The sequence below is a fragment of the Oryctolagus cuniculus genome, chromosome 16 (assembly GCF_051225735.1).
Source record: "Oryctolagus cuniculus isolate XC-2025 breed Fujian yellow rabbit chromosome 16, ASM5122573v1, whole genome shotgun sequence".
Classification (NCBI taxonomy): domain Eukaryota; kingdom Metazoa; phylum Chordata; class Mammalia; order Lagomorpha; family Leporidae; genus Oryctolagus; species Oryctolagus cuniculus.
Window position 1 is genome coordinate 69556288 of NC_142882.1, and position 19729 is coordinate 69576016.

At 46.9% G+C, this 19729-nt stretch overlaps 1 protein-coding gene across 7 annotated transcripts in view; it reads left to right on the top strand.

The window, feature by feature from the left end:
* The window catches only part of HECW1 (HECT, C2 and WW domain containing E3 ubiquitin protein ligase 1), a 408266-nt gene that overhangs the window by 121516 nt on the left and 267021 nt on the right, over window positions 1-19729 (top strand). For 2 of the 7 annotated variants that reach the window (XM_051852913.3, XM_051852914.3), the window contains one exon: window positions 7218-7275. The exons of the other annotated variants lie outside the window; for them this stretch is intronic. In XM_051852913.3, coding sequence (XP_051708873.2) covers window positions 7249-7275 — 27 coding nt within the window. In that variant the 5' untranslated portion in view covers window positions 7218-7248. The remainder of the gene's footprint in view (window positions 1-7217; window positions 7276-19729) is intronic. 7 annotated transcript variants of the gene reach the window in all.

Below are 19729 nucleotides of genomic sequence, written 5' to 3' on the forward strand. Positions count from 1 at the left end.
CAGCTGCCCTGAAAACACCTGGGGAGAGCCCTCACCTGGGACTGGGGGGGGGGAGCTTGCAAGAGAGTCCAGAGCTTGGCCCCTGGGAACCCAGCAGGAAGAGGCAGAGCTCATGCCAAATTCCTCACCTGGGATGAGCTCCGCAGAATACCCACCCCACTCAGAGGAGCACTGCAGGGGAAGGAGCTGTGCCTTATTGTAGAGGGGGCGCCGGTATGGTTCTGCCCTCCCTGCCTGAACCCCAGGTCAGGAGCTGTGTTTAACTCCTGGAGATGGACAAGAGGCTGACAAAGGATTCTGAAAGACAGAGGAAGGGAAGAGGGATCATTACTACAAAACAAGGCAGAATAAGAAAGGGAACTCTTAGCCCAAATCTATGATAACTTCAGAGAATATTTTGAATTCTTGAAAAAGAAAACAGAGACTACAAAACAGCAGGGGCTTTGTATGACCTACATGAAGAAAGCTATGAATATTAATTTAAAAAATCAAAACAGGAATTTAATAAGCAGAAAAACAGATTGTGTTTCTGGATGGAATAATTTAATGTGTAAAACTATCCCATATTCATTTGTTATTTATTCCCACTAAAAATACTCATGGGTGTTTTTGTAAATTTTCTGTTTTTTATTTTCATTTGGAAGGCAAAGACACACACACACACACACACACACACACACACACACACAGATCTCCCACCCACTGGTTCACTCTCCAAATTTCTACAACAGCCAAGGCTGGGTTGGATTGAAGCTGGGAGCTGGGAATTCAGTTGAGGTCTCCAAATGGGTGGCAGAGACTCCATCACATGAACCATCATCCCGCATTTTAGGGTCTGAATTGGCAGGAAGCTAGAGTCAGGAGCTGGGGGTGTGCATTTAACTCAGGTACTCTGATGTGGAACAGAGGAATCCCAAGTGTCATCTTAACTAGGCCAAACATCACCCCTCACCCAACATTTATTGACCACCTCCCACATTGTGTTGGTCTTGTTTTACACATCTGATCTTATTTGAGGGATTAAGAATATTTGTACTGTGGTGACGTCTACTAGCAAGCACTGCTGCAGTTTCCTATGTGCCAGGAAGCATCCTAAGTGTGCAGCCCTAGACCTTGTGGGCATTTGGAAGGGAACCATTGAAAGATTCTCTCTCTCTCAAATAAATAAATAAAAACTAAATTTAAAAAACTGTTGGATACCTCTGGCTGAGCCTGGTATAAGACTATAAGCAAACCCCAACTCTCAAAAGATAACTGGTGACAGATTTTGAAAATAAAAGCAGAAATGTGATTCATCAGTCTTTTTCTTCCTTCCTTCCTTCCTCCCTCTCTCCCTCCCCTCCCCTCTCTCCCCCCTCCCCCTCCTTCACTTGGAGCATGAACAGTACCAGATGGGACTGTGTCTGTCTGCACACTCACGACAGGCAGTTAAGTGAGATACTCAAACCAGTGGAAGGCAGCCTCTAGCTGCTGAGGGCGGGGTGAAGCCCATATGCTCTTTGTAATTCTGCCTCATCCTATCAGTTATTGTACAGAGAAAATGTTTTGATGGTCTGCCACTGAAATCTGTTTTTAATGAAAATATCCTGGGATCAGCTATTATTCTTAGATGACAGCTTTGTTGTAGGGTTATCCAAGTATGGAGTTCTGTGAGGAGTGTTTCTAGTCACAGATGTGCTTCAAAGGGAACATGAAGGTTAGGGAAGAAGCACACAGCCATGGGCTAAGCAGCAATAAATTGCAGCCTGTGCAGGATGGAATTGGTGGGGAGAGGCCTCACTCGTGGCTGTGACACTAGCCCCAGAGAGAGGACTGGCTGGGAGCTGCCCTCCACCCTCATCTATGAGATTTGGCCTCATTCTGACCTTGTGCTTCTTGACTCTGAGGTTAGTGCTATGGGGAGGAGGCCACACCCATAGGTGGTCGTATAGCTCGTGCTGCCTCATGGAGTTAGACCTGCCCTTCTTAAGGCCAAACTGACCATCTTGGAGCCAATCTTTCCTAAAACCAGGATGGTTCCCAAATGGGAAGTTCAGGGAACTTGGAAGCTTCAAAGTTAAGCCATCTTTGTTTTCCCTCTGTGGATCATTGTTCCATCATGAAGACACTGCAAAACTAGAGACATACACACAGGGGTTCAAAATGTTCACAGACAGGTGGAATTAAAAGATAATGGGCATCTTCCATGAAGTTTCTGAAGCCCTTTCATATAAATAAATGAAAATTAAAAATACATGAATAAAATAAATATTTTTCAAAGAAAAGCTCATTGGCTGTGACACTAAGTCCATACTCTTCAAGTAAATCCTGACCTGTTTCTCAGAGACTTTTTAAATTTAAGGGGGGGGGGTCTACTAAAGTAGAGGGGCTTTGAATTTGGAAGGCATCACAAGTCACTATTAGCGTGAAATGATGCTATTAAGTACTGTGTCATGAAGAGATCTCTTCCCAGGAAAGTGAACTCAATGATAATAACGCCATTAGGTTATATGGTTGCAAATCTGCTGTCTCCTAAGATTTAAGTGAAATCAAGGTGCGGGTATGCAGGGAAATAGATTGAGGCAAAGCCATTCCGATCTGGAGTACCACTGATGGATTCACAGTCACAAAGCTCAAAGCAGGACTTTCAATCCAGGTAGCAAACTGTTCTTTCCAGCATCCTGTCTATGCTGGCTGTCAGCTGAGGAATTCTTTCTGTGACACAGATAGAAAGGAGATCTGATGAAACCATTTGCAACTGATAGAGTTTGTAGTTAATAGGTAGGGGGTACAGTTGGGTGGGAGGTAAAACTGCTAATGTTCTATAGCATAGCATAGTAGCTGGTGGCAACAGTTAATTAAATATTTCAAAATAGCTAGTAGAAAAGATTTGGGATGTTCCCAATACAAAGAGATGATAACTGTTAGAGATGATGGAATGCTACTTATCCTTATTTGATCATTATATGTTGTATTATGTATTGAAGTATCTCACTAGATCCTATGAAATGTACCATTAGTATGTATCAGTTGAAAATGAAAACACATATTTAAAAGATCTTGGGCTCTCACAACATGAGTAGTTTTATTAAATTAGCAAGTGCAACTTTCTGATCTCTAAAGAGAAAGTTCTTCAAAATTTTATCCAAAGTATACACGTGAGCTGAGCTTTATTTGTCCTTCCAAAGGAGGTTGCTGTGGTGGACTTGGAATTCTCACTTGGATAGAAATGCCCTTGCAGAACATGCATCTGGTTGGTCCATCCATCAGCAAGTACGACTATTTACCAAGTGGTGAGCACTGGGCTAGGATTTGCTTGACAGGAAGAAGGGAATGCTGGAGTTTATTTGAAAGGCTGGGAAAACAAATAGAAATTTTATGTCATCTTTATTTGAAAAGGCAAGAGGAGGGGAGGTGAGGAAAGAAAGATAAAATGGTCTTTCTGCTGATTTACTCCCCAAATGCTTGCACAGCCGGGACTGAGCCAGGCCAAAACCAGCAGCTCCATATGGGTCTCTCACATGGTAGCAGAGATCCAAGAACTTGAGCCATCACCTGCTACCTCCCAAGGTTTGCATTTGCAGGAAGCTGGATTGGAAGTGGAGAAGCTGGGACTCAGACCAGGCACTCTGTGAGCGGGTGTGGGCATCCCGAGCGGCAGTCTAAGTGTTCTCTGCAGTCAGGTGACTCCCATGTGGCAGCAGTGGAGAGGTGCGCTGACCTGGGAAGCTGAAGGCAGGCAGAAGCGGGCAGTAGAAGCACTAACCTGGTTGTTGCGTGAGGACAGGTCGCTTGGTTCCCATCTGATTCCTTGCTTTCCTGGACTCCAGACCCTTTTTGTAGGAGAGTGAGAGTTGGTGTCTAGAACTGGATCCTTTTTAATTCCCATTCATCGTCTCTATTTTATTTTTTTTTTTATTTTTTATTTTTTTTTATTTTTTTATTTTTTTGACAGGCAGAGTGGACAGTGAGAGAGAGAGACAGAGAGAAAGGTCTTCCTTTTGCCGTTGGTTCACCCTCCAATGGCCGCCGCGGCCGGCGCGCTGCGGCCGGCGCGCTGCGGCCGGCGCACCGCGCTGATCCGATGGCAGGAGCCAGGAGCCAGGTGCTTTCCCTGGTCTCCCATGGGGTGCAGGGCCCAAGCACCTGGGCCATCCTCCACTGCACTCCCGGGCCACAGCAGAGGGCTGGCCTGGAAGAGGGGCAACCGGGACAGAATCCGGCGCCCCGACCGGGACTAGAACCCGGTGTGCCGGCGCCACTAGGCGGAGGATTAGCCTAGTGAGCCGCGGCGCCGGCCCTAATTCCCATTCATCATCTCTATAAAGTTCCCTCATTCCTTTGCAAGAATCAAGTTTCACAGTTAGTAAACTAGAAAAAGAGAAACAAAATAACAGTAAAGTGAAATACACTAGTATTTCCAGGGCTAAAAGCTTAGCAAATAATGCTAAATAGATAACAAGCTTTTTTTTTTTCTCTCTTCTACTTTCCTAATGTCTGTTTAAACCAATAGTGTTTGAACCATGAGTTCCTCAGTACTTCATTGGTCCCTGGTCATTCACCCATTCATCACATTCTTAGGGGACATGGTCAACGTGCCCTTGTACCAGGCTCCATGCTGAGTATGGAGGAGAACAGTCCCAGCCCCTAGAGAATCTGAGTCAACTTTGCCAGTTGCACACTAAAAGTTAATTATGTAAATATCTCACTAGACTTATTGTCTAAATGTCAAAATTACTGCAGGCTACTACAGCTGGGGCATTTGTCGTGTGCTGCAAGGGGCAGAGGAGGAGGAGAAGGCACTGTGGGAAGCCCATGTCTGGCAGAGGGGAGGAAGAAGGGAGTGCCTTAGGAGACTGCAAGATTCCAGAGGTGGCCAGAGCACCACAGGTAGGGAGGATGGAGGCAGCAATAAGTCCAGGGAGGGGTCAGAGCTGGACCTATCGTGTGTGTGTGTGTGTGTGTGTGTGTGTGTAGTAAGTCTCAAGCTGGTATTTAGAGCTTTAGCCTAAAGGAAGTGTAAAGCCGCCAAAGCCAATGAGTGACCAGATCAGATTTCTTGTTTTCTTACACTTACTGATTTTGAAAGAGACAGGGAGGCAGGTAGGTAGTTACTTTTTTCTGGGGTGTGCATTAGCAGGTGGATTGCAGACATTCCCAAGCTGCCTCTTAACCGCTGTGTCAAACAACTGCCCCAAATTTTTATTTGTCAACAAAGCATCTGCCCACTGTAGAGAATGCAGTGGGGCAAGGGTGGGCTTGGGGAGCTCAGTTAGGGTTGGCTGGGTTTGAATAGGAGTAAGTAGCTTGGACCACTGTGGAGGAGGGAGAAACAGTGAGAGACAGATGAAGTCTAGTAGAATAAAGAGGTAGCGGCAAATGAACACAGTGCTTAGATGTACAAAATGACGGCAGGAGAAAGAGGAGTCAGATTTTGAGGGAGTTCTAGGTGGGCAGAGGAACAACAGCTGAGTCTGAGCTTGGGGCAAGAGGGAATGGCTTGAGGACAAAGGTCCCGAGTTGTTGTCACCATGTTTGGAGTGATCCTGCGGTGCCCCTGTGGGTTTGGGTTTCTTATAGGCATGCTGAGCTGCTACAGACATTTGGGAATTCAGAGAGTACGGGCAGAATGCGGGCCCCTAATGTGAGTGTTTGAAGATCTGGGGTCCTCCAACCTGGAACAGGTGAACGCAGAGGAGCCTAGGGATGGGTCAGGGTTGGAGCAGCCTAAGAAGCAGTTGGGAAGCCACCGGCTGTGATAGGGAAAGGGCGGGGAAGGGGATGCTGGGCTGTGTACTGCAAGAGCATGTGGCAGGCAAACAGCAGCACGGGGATGCTGTATTTCCCTTCTCTCCTGTTCCCATCTTCTCAGAGTGGAGAATATAATCCATGTACCCTAAATGCAAACTTGCTACTCATTTCTTACTCAGTCTCGTGTGTCGGCAAAGCTCCAGATTTCACCAGGATGCTGATATCATAGAGTGTTTCTCTCCAGAATCAGGTTATATTGATGACTGTCATGGCAGCTTGAACTACAGAAGATGAAGTTGTGAAATCAGAGGAAAGACTCATGACCCAGATGCCACCCAGAGGAGGTCAAGAGGAGCCTGTTAGACAGCATCAGCAATTCTCATTTCCCTGGCATGTCTGTTCAAGTCCTCTCATGCTAATTTCTGACACAGTTGCCTTATACTAAAGTGTCAAAAATGCAACTAGTGATACCAAGGTGATTGCCTTTTGGGGGTTAAGAGACTGTGCTAGACAACACTCTTGTCCAGGCTCTACTAGACAAGAGGATGCTTTAAAAAGTTTTGCGAAAATGGAATAAAAATTATCAGTTTACTTTGGTGTAGAATTGTTTGAAATTCACGCATGGTTTTCCTAGCATATCTCTCCATGGGCCTTTGGAACCCCCTTATACGTGTAAGGGGAGGGTGCTCCCTCCTGAAGAAATGCCTGAGTGGGTAAAGGTGACGACCTCCGTTGCAATGTTTTCAGTAGTGCAACTGTAGATAAAGTTTTCCGTTGTGGCTGAGGGATTTTATGAGCAGAGCACATCTGGAGAGACTTTCGAGTACTTTTCTCAAAGGGCCAGCAGCACAGAACTTCCTTCTCCCCACATCCCCACACTGAATCCTTCTGTGTTGAGAAGGAAATATTTTTTCTCTAGGCCCATGATTCTTACTCCTAAAAGTTAAATTTGAGGGGCCGGCACTGTGGTGTGGTAGGTTAGGCTTCTGCCTGTAGCGCAGGCATTCCCATGTGGGCTCTGGTTCATGTCCCAGCTGCTCCACTTCCAATCCAGCTCTCTGCTAATGGCCTGGGAAAGCAGTAGAAGATGGCCCAGGTGCTTGGGCTCCTCCACCAGTGTGGGAGACCTGGAAGAAGCTCCTGGCTCCTGGTTTTGGATCGGCCCAGCCTGGCTGCTGCAGTCGTTTGAGGAGTAAACCAGCGGATGGAAGACCTCTTTCTCTGTCTCTCCCTCTGTGTGGCTCTGCCTCTTAAATAAAGAAAAAAAATTTAGAAAGTTAAATTTTAAAATCCAAATTAAATTATGGCATGTATAGGTTGCTTGCTTCATCTTCTCTGTTTTATTAAGATGAATATGATCCTTTTGTGCTTCCTCTAGGTCAGCTGTGTTGGTGAGGGTGGGGGGCACAATGTTCTTGGAGGGGTGATGTTACTGATACTGTTTTCTTGGGACACACACTAAGTTAACCTCGTTGGACTTTCCCCAGGAATTGATGCGTGTACACGTGGTGGGTCATTATGCTGCTGCACCTGTGTAGTGTGAAGGTCAGTGTGCTTTTCTGATTCTAAGAACCCATCCATGTCATTCCATTGGAAATCCACTCCACTCATAATGGAATGTGCTTCAGCCCAGAGCCCTCTGTGGTTGCCCAGCCCCGGAATTATCCCACCTGCGGCCCAGGCATTTGAGACCCATCACCCACCCCTCCCTCCACCTGCATCTTCCCAAGAGTTCGACTTTGCTGCATTTTGAGATGATGTTCTTTGCATGTCCAGTGCCTCTCGTGTGGTGTGAATGCACAGTTGTCACAAGTGAATTTGTACCTGGAAACGAATGATCTGTGATGATGCTTCCAAAACTGCGGCCCAGAACGCTGCTGGGCCGTGGGTAATTATGTTGCAGTTAATAGAGACACATGGGAATACGCCCGGAGCAGGAGTGCTGACTCCCCACGCGGTCTCGGGTGTCTGCTGGGTCCTAGGGTGCTCTCTTACTTTTTTTCTGGATGCTTTCCTTGGAAAGCCCTTGCCCCCAGCTCCCTTCCCCAGAGTCACCTCCTTCCCGTGTTTTGTGGTTTGGCAACTTCGGTGCCAGCCCTGGTTTATAATAATCAGAGCGCACATTTACTGGGCACAACGTATCATGGTTTGTGCCGAATGCCTCTCCCGCGTGAGCGCCTCTCCTAAGAGGTAGGTATGACCAGTGAGGTAGCTGGAACACAGAGGGCTGTGGAACTGCTCCAAAGTCTCCCAGTAGGTAAGTGAGGAGCAGGAAGTCCAGCTGCATGTGGCCAGTCTGATCGGTATCCCCAACCGCAGGGCCTTTGTGCTAGTCTGCTAATACTCACCCGATCCTAACGTGAGGCTTTTGTTTAAAATAAGAGTCCCTATTTGCACAACACTTTGCATACCTACCTTGAGCATTTTCCACTAATCCTTGAAATAATGATGCCGGAGGGAGGAAGGGAAGCTTACACACACACACACACACACACACACACACAACCTCTCTGCCACAGGGTGCTGCTGCCCACTGACCGCGAGGGCAGCTTTCCTGATGAGGAAGTTTTGATCAGTGCACTTAGAGGAGGAGCGGATTCCGTACAGAGCTCAGGAAGCATGAAGTGTGCACGTGACCCTGTGCTGCCGAGTGTGCAGGGAGAGCCCAGCGCAGGCACGAAGGAGCCTCCTGCTCCGCGCCTCGTCAGAACTCCCCAGCGCCGGTCTTCTCTCAGTGCGCTCGGCCGCTCTACCCTCCAGCGTGCTCCAGCGGGGAAGGCTCAACTTGTGTAAAGAGAATGCTTCCCCCTAGGCGCTGTGCTCCCGCCTCTGCATCCCCTCCGACTTCCCTAGTGTCTCTTTGAGCCTAAAGCTATACCGAGAAGTCTTGTTAAAATACCAACTTGTTCCTTTTGAGTACACTTTACATTTGGGTAGATATCCTCCCTTTCCTTTCCAACACTGCTATCCCTGGGAGGTTAGGGCCTCTCAGTCCCCAGGGAGTCCCAGCTCATATGAATTTTTAGACACAAGGTTTGCCTTGAAACAAAAGTCCTGGAGCCTGAAAGCACTGTTAAACCTGAACAAAGGTCACCACGGGACATTTTATTCAGAATCCAGAAAGCATGAAGAGTGATATTCTCTGTTGTTGCTGAAGTGAGTCGGCTCTCAACAGGTAGCGTGGGAGAGAGACTGGGAGCCCAGGTGATGCTCCCAAGGCCTTGGTTTGTGAAATGAGATCAAAGTCATGGTTCCTGAACAGCAGTGACACCAGGAACCTGGAAGGACAAGAGGCAGCTATGATATTTCCAGTTTCTATGGAAGGCAAATGCCCCAGCCCTATGTGACCAGGGAGATTTATGACCCCGTAACTTTGGTGGTTTTGGTTAATTCTTCCAAAGTGAAAATGATCCCAAGATTTCCTGCATCTTCCTATAACATTTTCTAAGAAGATTGACATGCTTCAAAGGGAGTCTATTGCATGACAAGCTAGACTTTTACAAATATCTGGAAGTGAACTCAGAGCATTTAATTGGACCACATAATGCATGTGCACTTTTCACTTCTGGAATGATCCTCAACAGGATGAATGCTAATCTCTAGAAGAGACTGAAACAAGGTGAAGTTCATGCTACAACCACTGGTGCATCTCAGACCACCAAAGGCAGCTTTACACACACACAGCCTGGGCATTCTTACAATGAAAAGTCTCCGGGGTGAGTCTCAAATGACAGCTAGTTGAGAAGCAATGGCTAAAACTGATGGGAGTTAAGTCTGTGGGAAAGAGAATGGAAAGGAATCTGTACTATGGATCTTTATGCTTCAAAGATAAGGATCCCAATATTCAAAGATGGTTTCTGGAAGACTGTCAAAGGTCTTTTATGGAAATACAAGACAAAACAGAGGCTTACATGCTATAATGATTAACATCTCTATGTCTATTGGGTCTCCTGGGATGTAGAGACTGGTTATGTCATCAAAAGCTTGGTCCCTGTTCCTAGTGCCAAACTAAAATAATGAGGACAAGGTTTTGGGGTAAAGGAGAACATTTAATCTGTCAGTAGATAAGGGGGTAAGTAGACTCTGTTAAATGAGGGTATTTGGGGGATTTTTGAAGAGACTACAAGGAAGGGGGAGTCAGGAATGATGGGGGCAAAGGATGGAGGCAGGTGCATGGTGGTCTTCAGGCAGTCATCAAAGCTTGTACATTCCTTCTCTTTTTCATGTTCTGGTTGTCTGCAAGAGAAGTTGAGATAAGGAACAAGGCAATGTGCACCTTAGGACATGGGTGAGTGGGAAGCCAGCAGTCCACCCCTCATGCATCAAGGCACTCTGCTGATGTGACAGACACATGGACTCAGTCAGCCTGGGGGCCACTATCTTCTTGCCTAGGACCTGGAATTCCCCTGCCCAGACTTGGAATTATCCGAAACAGAACCCTCCACTTGAAATAATACTGGTCACCCACATGTTATCAATTGGAGAAGCAAATGATCCCATGAGTCCAGCAATTAGAATCTTGTAGGGTCAGCTGTCCCACTCCCTCAGTTCAGTGAGCTAAGCTAAGGGAGAGCGGCTAGCAGACTGGTGCCTGATGGTATCCAGCATGTGCACATGAGGTGCTGTTTGGGGGCTCAGTTCCAGGAGAGAAGTAAGACATGTGAAAGGAAGGAAGGAGGTCGAATCATGCAGGGGGCTGTAGTCCCATGGGCCTTCAGGAGCAAAGACTGCCTGTGCCAAGAACCTGTGTGTGTGGGGGGGTGGCGAATGGCTGAGCCTGTGCACCCTGACCCAGCTCAGTCATCATCCGGGGCACCCTCAGAAGATCAAGAAGTGAACCTGAAGTGGTTGGCGGCTGCATTCTGTCAGTGGACGGCTTCCTGGCAGCTGGGCAATGTGTTCTTCGTGGAGATCTGAGTAGCATGTGTGCATGTCTGCCACACTCTCCGGTGACTAGAGAAAAGGAGTTCTGGGCTTTTCAGGGCTAGAGTGGGCAGACAATGCCACGGCATGGTTCTTCATGAACATTTACAGGCTTAGGCCAAGAGGCAACGGAGGAGGAATGGGAGAGGTGGCGAGAAAATCTTGGCTCATTGGATGTTTTTCTGTGTCAGCGCATGTGCTAGGGAGGTAGTGGGACTTAGAGGAATTGGGCACTAAGATCTGAAGGATCGTAACATCTCATGTGCAAAGCAAAGCTCAGAGATTCGTGTGTTCTCCGTGGTTGCTCAGAGACAACAGAGTTCCAGGGCCCCGCAGACTCCACTCGGCCTCCCGTCTGCTTGGGATCCCCTTTCCTGACACGGAATGTTTCTCATCAGTTCACCTTCCTTGGCCCCAAACTCTACACGATAAAGGAAATCCACAGCTCCATAACTTGTTTTCTTGCTTAAATCTTCCAAACCGAGACTCATTCCAAGGTTGTTGACCTCACCCGACCCCATCAAGTCCTAAGTCTAGACTTGTGCACGCTCTCTGTGCAGTGTGTTCACAGGTACGGACTGTCTGGCGGTTGAAGCCCACAGCAGACTTCCCTGAGCACTCACTGAATGTCTGCCTTGCTTTTGGGTCACAGTGTCATCCAGGCGTAAATGGACAAAGTCATCAGAAGCTTTTACACCAACCCCACAATCTTTACTCTTGACACCCATAGAAAATGAGTACATTAATTCTCAACACTTACTGCTCTGGGGCCTCAATTATAGGACTGATTGCTTCCCTGCTCCCCCACCGCCCTCTTCGTTCTCATGTTTCCAAGTCCTACGCCATCGTACAAGCATTGCATTGACTAGGAGAGACAGACCTTAAATCTCCCTGCAGTGAAGCCACAGGCTCTTGACCCACTGACACAGGGGCCACCGTGGCTGCCCCTCCAGCTCTTCTCAGTCACTGCCTAGAACTCGGCTTTCCTGGGCTAGGGAGGTAAGCAGTGTGGTCCGTCACTGCCCTGGCTGAGCTGAGTCATACCCTTGGCAGGGGCAAGGAATGACCACGAGGAGACCAGTCACCTCGAGTGAGTTCCTTTCGGGGGGCTGCTTGTCCTCTGCGGACAGGTGACCTTGCCTCCCTCTTTCCACCCCCTTCCAGGGCACAGATCACCTGGGGTGCCACGGCTGCTGCTGATGCCTGGGTTAACTCAGCCGCGGATATTTTCCCATCCCTAGGAAGCAGCGCTCTCAGCACAGAAATAAAACTGTCCTGCTGACTGGCTCACAGCCTGTCCCGATAGCTGTTCTGGAGCGTCATCCTGACGCAGCAGCCCAGAGGACCACGCCGTGCCGGCTGCCAGCCTTTCGTTAGCCATGCCCAGCAGGACCAGAGCCGCAAGCACAAATCAAGGCCATGGCCATTGAACAACTTCTGAGCCTGCTCTTTAAGAAGGCGCTCTTGTTTTGAATATATAATCTGTCCTGTTCCTTCAAAGTAAGTGCTTTTATAAAGGGCCTGGACTGTCTTTTAAACATATATATTTTTTTCCTCACTTAAAGGGAAATGTATTTCTGTCTAGAAACTGAGACAGGTAGAGGAAGGAGACTTTTCTGCAGAATTCAAGGCTTGGTTTAAACTAGGGCATGCATGCTGCAAAGCTATTTTCTTCAGACAGCATGTGGCAAAAAACATGCGTGTGCAGCTAACTGTTTTGAGCTTTGTTTATTTTAAGTGCTGTTTTGTGACTGATTCTGTATCAGCAAAGGAGTTCCAGCTTTATTTGCAGCCATAGACATTTCTCGTGCTTGGGAGTGCTGGATTTAGAGCTCAAAATTGTCTTTTTCAGCAAGAACTACACGTCTCCAGGCATCGTTGCCCCCCTTCTCCCATGCTCATTTGCTTTGTGCAGGGTTCTTAGAGAACATAGTGGTGCTAATGTTCTACCCGATGTCAGCAGATACGGCCCTGGGGCTGTTTGCTCGGCTGTGCTTTCTTAATGCAGATTCTTGCTTTACATGGTTTCAGACAAAAAGTCAGTATTTTCATGCTCATAGCTGAATAGATACCATGGATGATTGTGTATTTGCTTTCACTTTTGCAGATGTTTTGGGGACAGTGTTTTTTCTCCTTAAAATTTTTGGATGGAGATTATCTTGTTTTCTTGGTTCACTCTGACCCAAAGCAGCCGTGGGAGTGACTAGGAATTAGACGGAGTAACAGCCCTGTGACTCGACTCAACTCGGGGCATTTTAGATGGCTGCACGGGCCTTTCATCATTCACTCACAACGTACCAGACACAGTCAAGGTGGACAGGGTACAGCTGTGTGCACGCAGGCCCCTGGCCTCATGGAGATTTCATTCCCATTTGTGGGGAGCGGGGCCAGAAAATGAGAAAGAAGTCAGCATAGAGCACATCAGGAACTGGGAAGAAGTGCTAAGAAGAGAGGGGGGCGGGGTGGAGAAGAGAGCCAGGGACCCCCTGTGCGCCCCTGCTCTGCCTTCCACTCGCTTCTGGGCAATCAGTAAAAGTCCATGCACAGAAGTATAACCTGGAGGGTATCAGCTTGGCTCTCAGCAAGGCTATGTAAGGTTTGGTTGCCAGTAGTTTTTGTTTTAGATTTGACTTTATTGATAAATTTATTTAAACAATTTTATACATCTGGAATCTCAACCTTTCTTTAAAAAAGTCACAAGGTCTTGCAAGCCTGGGCCCACAGTCGGCTTGGCCACAAAGGGCAGGAGCTGAGTGAGGGGGGGGCTCTGTCTGATCAGAGCGGAGTATCACCTCATGGTCGGCAATTCCCCTTTTGCTCAGTTTCCGGTTGGCCTCTCAAGGCAACCTCGGTCCCAGTCTTTCTGATGTCAGCTCCGCCGTCATTGGTGTCTTCTCCCGGGGCCTTCCTTGCCGGGGGGAGGGGGTGGCTTGTGAATGCTTTCTCCTCCAGTTTTGTCTTCTACAGAGGTGCGAGTCCCCACGAGGGTAGCAGGGAGCTGTGAAGGTGCAGAGCTCTCATAGTCCCAGGCTAAGTCACAGAGGCCATCTGGGCAAAGATTGAGCCCTGTCTGTGTGTGGGCCCAGCCTGCTTTCACATAGCCCAGCAGAACAGAGGACTCAGCGTGGATTCACAAAATCTGGTTTATGTCCCCCTTATAGTCACGGTGAGAAGTGTGGGGAGCAACTCGGACTAGACTAAGTTACTGGAATTAAGACTTATTCTATGCATCTGCTCTCCCACAATATGGCGCTGGGAGAGAAGAAAACAGCTTCTACACAGCTGCCTCCAGTTCAGCCAATAAACTGTAGGACTTGCTCCTGATTGGAGGAGAGCAGCGTACTCGGCGTGTGGGCAGCCGAGTTAGGATTGGCGGAGGAGGACTATAAAGGAGGAGAGAGACGGCATGCACCAGGAACATCTAAGGGGAACACCTAAGGGGAACACCTGTGCAGCCCCCAGAGAGCCGGCCGGCGGTGTGCCGCTCCCCCACGGAAGTGGGGAATGTGGCAGGGGGAACCGCCCTTCCACGGAGGTGGAAGGGTCGGTAGCCAACCCGGGAAGAACCAGCAGCAAACCCGGGGAGGGCCGAGCAGACGAAAGAACAGCGCAGGGTCCTGTGTCGTTCCTCCACGAAGAGGGGGAGCGACAAGAAGACCTGAGATACTCTCGGAGGCAGGGCTTCCTTACGCGCGAGCCCATTCTCTGGTTGTTCCATCTTTTCTCTCTTACAAGAATCCACCCACAAAATGCTTCTCAGCTCTCTCCCTCCCCTGGATGGAATTAGCCAGGCATGCGTTACTTTGCTCCACTTAGCATCCATTTCATTTCCATGTGGCTTTTCAGAGTATAATTCTACCACCTGCCGAGTAGAGGTCCCACCACAGCAGCTGCAGGGGGCAGTGTCCTCTGAGCCACACCAAGGCTCCAAGGGGTGTATTCCAGGGAGTCGCTGGCTCACCTCACGAGAATGTCAGCATCCAGCAGTGTCTTTGTCCTGTCTCAGCTGATTCAACCACTGTTGGCCGAGAACTCACTTAATATATTATTTCCAAATGATATCACTATCATAGCCATGCTCCAAGCCCTCTAATGAATACTTACGTGGACTTTCTACTTACAACTCTTTATCTTTCCCACCTCTTAGTACATTGTAGTTTCTCTGCCAGGCACTGCTTTCTCTTGCTGCACGTGTCTTCCTTTCTTTGCGAAGCTCAGCTCTGGGCATCCTCCACAAGTATCACCCCAGTAGTGTCCCTGTTAGTGAGACACAGTCTGATACTCACTCCCTGGGACGACCTCTTCATAGCTGCCCCAGGACTACCCTTGCCCCTACCTATCATCCAGCACCCTTGGTGTCATTGGGAACCCAAGGCCTTGCGAGCCACTCCAGAAATCCTAAGTCAGTAGTTGCATTTAATAATAAGATTGTCAAGAAATTTAAGTTTGAAATCTGCTGGCTTTTACCAGTGCCCAATCCACATAGACCTTCATGACGGCCCTTGGGCCCCTCCCCTTCCTTATGGTCTCGTATCCTCTCGTGTAAAATCTCTTTCACCCGTGCAGGGATGTTCTCTGCTCACTCTTGTGAGTTCCCACAGTGAAACACATACCTATACATTTTGTAATCTTCATCTTTTGCAGTTAGACCGTTCAGCTATAGGTAAATGCTACGTATCATTGTCAGTTGTCCAGAGTATAAAATATTCCTGGGAGCAAAATCACAATAAGCAACTCAGTGGTCAGTAGGGGGAAAAAAAAGTTATCTTGCAATATAGCTTAACAATATAGAATGTGGAAAAAAACGTTTAGAATCAATGAAAGATAGTTATTCTTGAATTATATAGACAGCTAATTGCCAGTCAGGCAAGACAGAAGATGATGTACATGGGAGCCCGTGGGCCAACCTGGGGTGGAGCTGGGCTTGGCTCCCAGCTGGGTCATCTCTGCGAAGTTACTTAGCCCAGGCATTGGCAAGCTGGCCACTCAGTACAATCATCTTTGGAGTTCGGAGCTAAATTTCCCGCTGCCTGGGATTTACCAGTAGAGAACCTGGTCCAGTGGCAAGGCCTAGGCATCTGTGTTTTAAAAAGTCCTCTAGGACAACTGGCAGCCTCATGGAGCCCCTGGAGCCCCTTTTTTCAAGTGAGGATGACAACAGCAGCATCTTGCATTGTTTTAGTAAATTTATGATTTTTAAAGAAAGATTTATTTACTTATTTGAAAGAGGGAGAGGGACAGACAAAGAGAGAGTGAGAGATCTTCCATCCACTAGCTCACTACCCAAATGGCCACAACAACCAGGGTTGGGACAGGCCAAAGCCAGGAGCCAGGAACTTCTTCCAGGTCTCTCACATGGTGGCAGGGGCTCAAGCACTTGGGCCATCCCTCACTGTTTGCCAGGCACGTTAGCAGGGAGCTGGATCAGAAGTGGAGCAGCTAGAACTCCAACTGGTGCCTCTATGGCATGCTGGCATCACAGGTGGTGACTACCTACTATGCCACACTGTCGCCCCAATTTATGAATTTTTAGTTTTAAAATTTACAACTTTAAACATTTTGCCGTTTTCTCTTTATATGTAGACATTATGGACATAGACTTATCTGCTTGCTGTTTTTTCCTGAAAGCAGAAACGTTAGCTTCACAAAGTGAGGGGTTGATGATAATGCGGAGAGAATTAAGTGGCAGCGTGCAGGGAAGGATCCTGCCACACACCAGTGACTGCTCAACCCTCAGTAGTGAATGCGAGAATGCCAGTTGGCTAAACTCAACTTTAACCTTTTTTCTGAAATATGAGCTTTATTTTATACACATGTCTGTTTAGAAGGCCACATAATAAATCATAATAAATTATTTCATTGTGGCTGCTGGTGGCTCTGTCCCAATCTTGATTCTACCCTTTCTCTGATGCTTGGTAGCATTTGTTCAGTACTTTCAGTTTTCTAGGTGCTTTACTGTGCATCGTTTCCAGTGCCATTCGGGCCAGACTGAGGACGCACATTCAGAGCTGTGAGGGGCTTGTTGAGAGCTGCCCCCAAAACAACCTGGGCTCAGGTTCTGTTCTTTGAATTCTAGGTCTGTGCTGAATGCAGGTCTTCTCTTTTTTTAATCAAAAGTTCATATTAACGGGGATTTTCCATGCAAATCTCCTTAACTGAATGCTAATGAGTCTTCTCAGATCAGGTTACCAATGACCTGGGAAGCATCTCTGTTTCCTGAGTCAGGCTCCAATTTCCTCTTCTCTTTAGGCCTTTTCAAATCTGAGAAGACCGAACACACAATATCCTTTTCTTCAATGGAGAATCAATGGCTACTGAGAGCGAAATAATGAGGGCCCACTTGAGTAAAAATAACATAATTTAGATAATTATTGGAAAGAAGAAAATACAACATGGTCCATTGACCCTACATTGTAGCACTTGTATCTGCAATTTTTCCTAAAGTCCCGCAGGCAATTAGTTTTATGAAGAATTGCCAGGTAACGCATTTCCATTTTTCAAGGCCCAGCTGGAGATACCTAACCTCCTAGATGAGCATTCTTACTGGAAAGTTGTGTCAAGGAGTTGAGTGGGACATATTAACACACATATCAAACATCAAATCAAAATTCAACCTACTGACCCCACGCTCACAGAGACCTTGACAATAACCCGCTTGCCTCATTTATCATTGCTTTTCTCCAACAAAGGCTTCAGCCCTGGAACACGATATGTGAACATCTGCAAGGAACCAGGAATTCCTTCTCAGATCTGCCTCAGTTGACTTCTCAGCCTTTTCTCGTCTCCTCACTTGCAGCAGCATTCCTACTGCCCAGAGAAATGGCCACTGTCTGCTCTCTTAAACCATGAGCCCAGCTGTAGTTGTTGTCTATCGAAACTTGTCTCCCCCAGGGTCACTTAACACCTCTAACACCTGGTGGTGTCCCTAGAGGAATGAATAGTTACTTTCTCCAGTTGTGGCATCTTGATCCTCTTCTTCTCATCACGTTTCCTACTGCTGACAAAGGATCACTTAGTCCCTCCTTACTGGGCTGTCTGTTCACTCAATCCAGTCCCCACTTCTTTATCATATTCAAGTATGAGAAAATACAGCTACAAATTTATAAGACAAAACACAATTCTCTATTCAATCAATATAATACATTAGAAATTAGAACCTGAACTCTATATTATTTAAGAATCAGGGTATTGTCTTAGTCTATTTTCTATTTCTATAACAAAATACCGGATATTGGGCAACTTACAAGCTAATTTTTATTCCCAATTCTGGAGGCCAGGAAGTCTAAGGGCACTGGCACCTGCTCAGCTTCTGGTGAGGGCCCTATGCTGCTTCAACTCATGATGGAACACACAAGAGGGGTGTATGAAGGAGACAAAATAGAGGGACAGCCTCACTTTACAACAACTTACTTTTGGGGTAACTAAGCCAGCCCCTAGAGAGTGAGAATTTGTAAGAAAGGCATTAGTCCATTCATGAGGGCTCTGCCTCCATGACCCAGGCACCTCTCATAGGCTCCTGTTCAAACAGTGCAGGGAAAAAGCAATATTCAAACCACAGCAGGCATTTTAAAGCTCAACAGCTGTGCTTAGTGTGATCCAAGGAGCTAGCCCATCTAGCTGGTGTGATCTAATGTGATCCCAAGAGCCAGCTCATCCAGCTAACGTGATCTAATGAGATCCAAGCTCACCTCTTGTCTGGAATCCTATCTCCAAGCAAGAGTTTGAAATTAAAAACAAAAATGAGGAATCAAGTATTGTTTCAGGCAGTATATTATTTTGATAACTTTAGTCATCATTGCATAAAATAAATTTATTTCACAAATGTGTATTATTCAACATGTATTATCCACTCATAAATGTTTTGTAATAGCTACACTGGGCTAGATACTGATCTGGATACAGGAGATAATGTGATGATCAAAGCCGGTCCTGACTTTCCAGGCTTCCAATCTAGTGAAGAAAAGTCACTCAAGTAATACTCAATATGGCTACTCTAAAGGGAAAAAGCACAGCTCTGTAAGGATGCATGGTGATGGGGGCAGGGCAAGGCTGATTTCCTTGCACTGGAGTTCAGGAAGTGTCTCTGAAGAAGGGACACTTAAGTTGGGAACTGAAATGTGAGTTGTAGTTAATTAGGTAACAGGGAAGGATTTCTTTTTCTTATTGTAGAAGTGATTTTTTCCAAGAAAACCTGATCTCATTTTTAATATGAATAAGACAAACTGGTATGTGTCATTTCTTTTTTTTTTTTTTAAAGATTTATTTATTTATTTATTTGAAAGTCAGAGTTACACAGAGAGAGGCAGAGAGAGAGGTCCTCCATCCAATGGTTCACTCCCCAGATGGCTGCAATGGCCGGAGCTGTGCTGATCCGAAGCCAGGAGCCTCCTCCTGGTCTTCCATTTGGGTGCAGGACTTGGGCCATCTTCCACTGCTTTCCTGGGCCATAGCAGAGAGCTGGACAGGAAGTGGAGCAGCTGGGTCTCGAACTGGTGCCCACATGGGATGCCAGCACCCCAGGCCAAGGCGTCAACCCACTGCGCCACAGCACCAGCCCCAGTATGTATCATTTCTAAAACTTTTTTTTTAATCTTTAGTGTCCTACTCATTACTTTGAACACCATTTCCTGTTACTAGATAACTTTTGACCCTCTTCTGTGGCCAATTGTTTATTGAATTGTAGCACACTCTAGGTCCATAAGACGCCCTCGGAAATATATTGAGAGTCTTCAAGGGACTAAAAATGATACCTGGCTATTTGTTTTATTATACCACCCAAAAAAGTCAATGTGAAAAGTTGAATATGGCCCATGAAGCTATGCTTGGCAGGAGAGGCCTCACTGAGCAGCGTGAAGAGGAAGAATCATAGTTCAGACTGTATAAAAACAGTATTATGAGAGATGAAAACCAAAGTAATTTATCCTGATTACTAATATTGTGGTAATACTGGAATAATTAAGACGTAATACATTAGCCTAATGTGTACCCAGGGAGTGATGAGCTAAGTAAAAGCTACTGCGCTAAAAGCAACGTTTCCTAGGACAGAGGCTTCTGTGCTTTATCCCCTTCTCTGCAA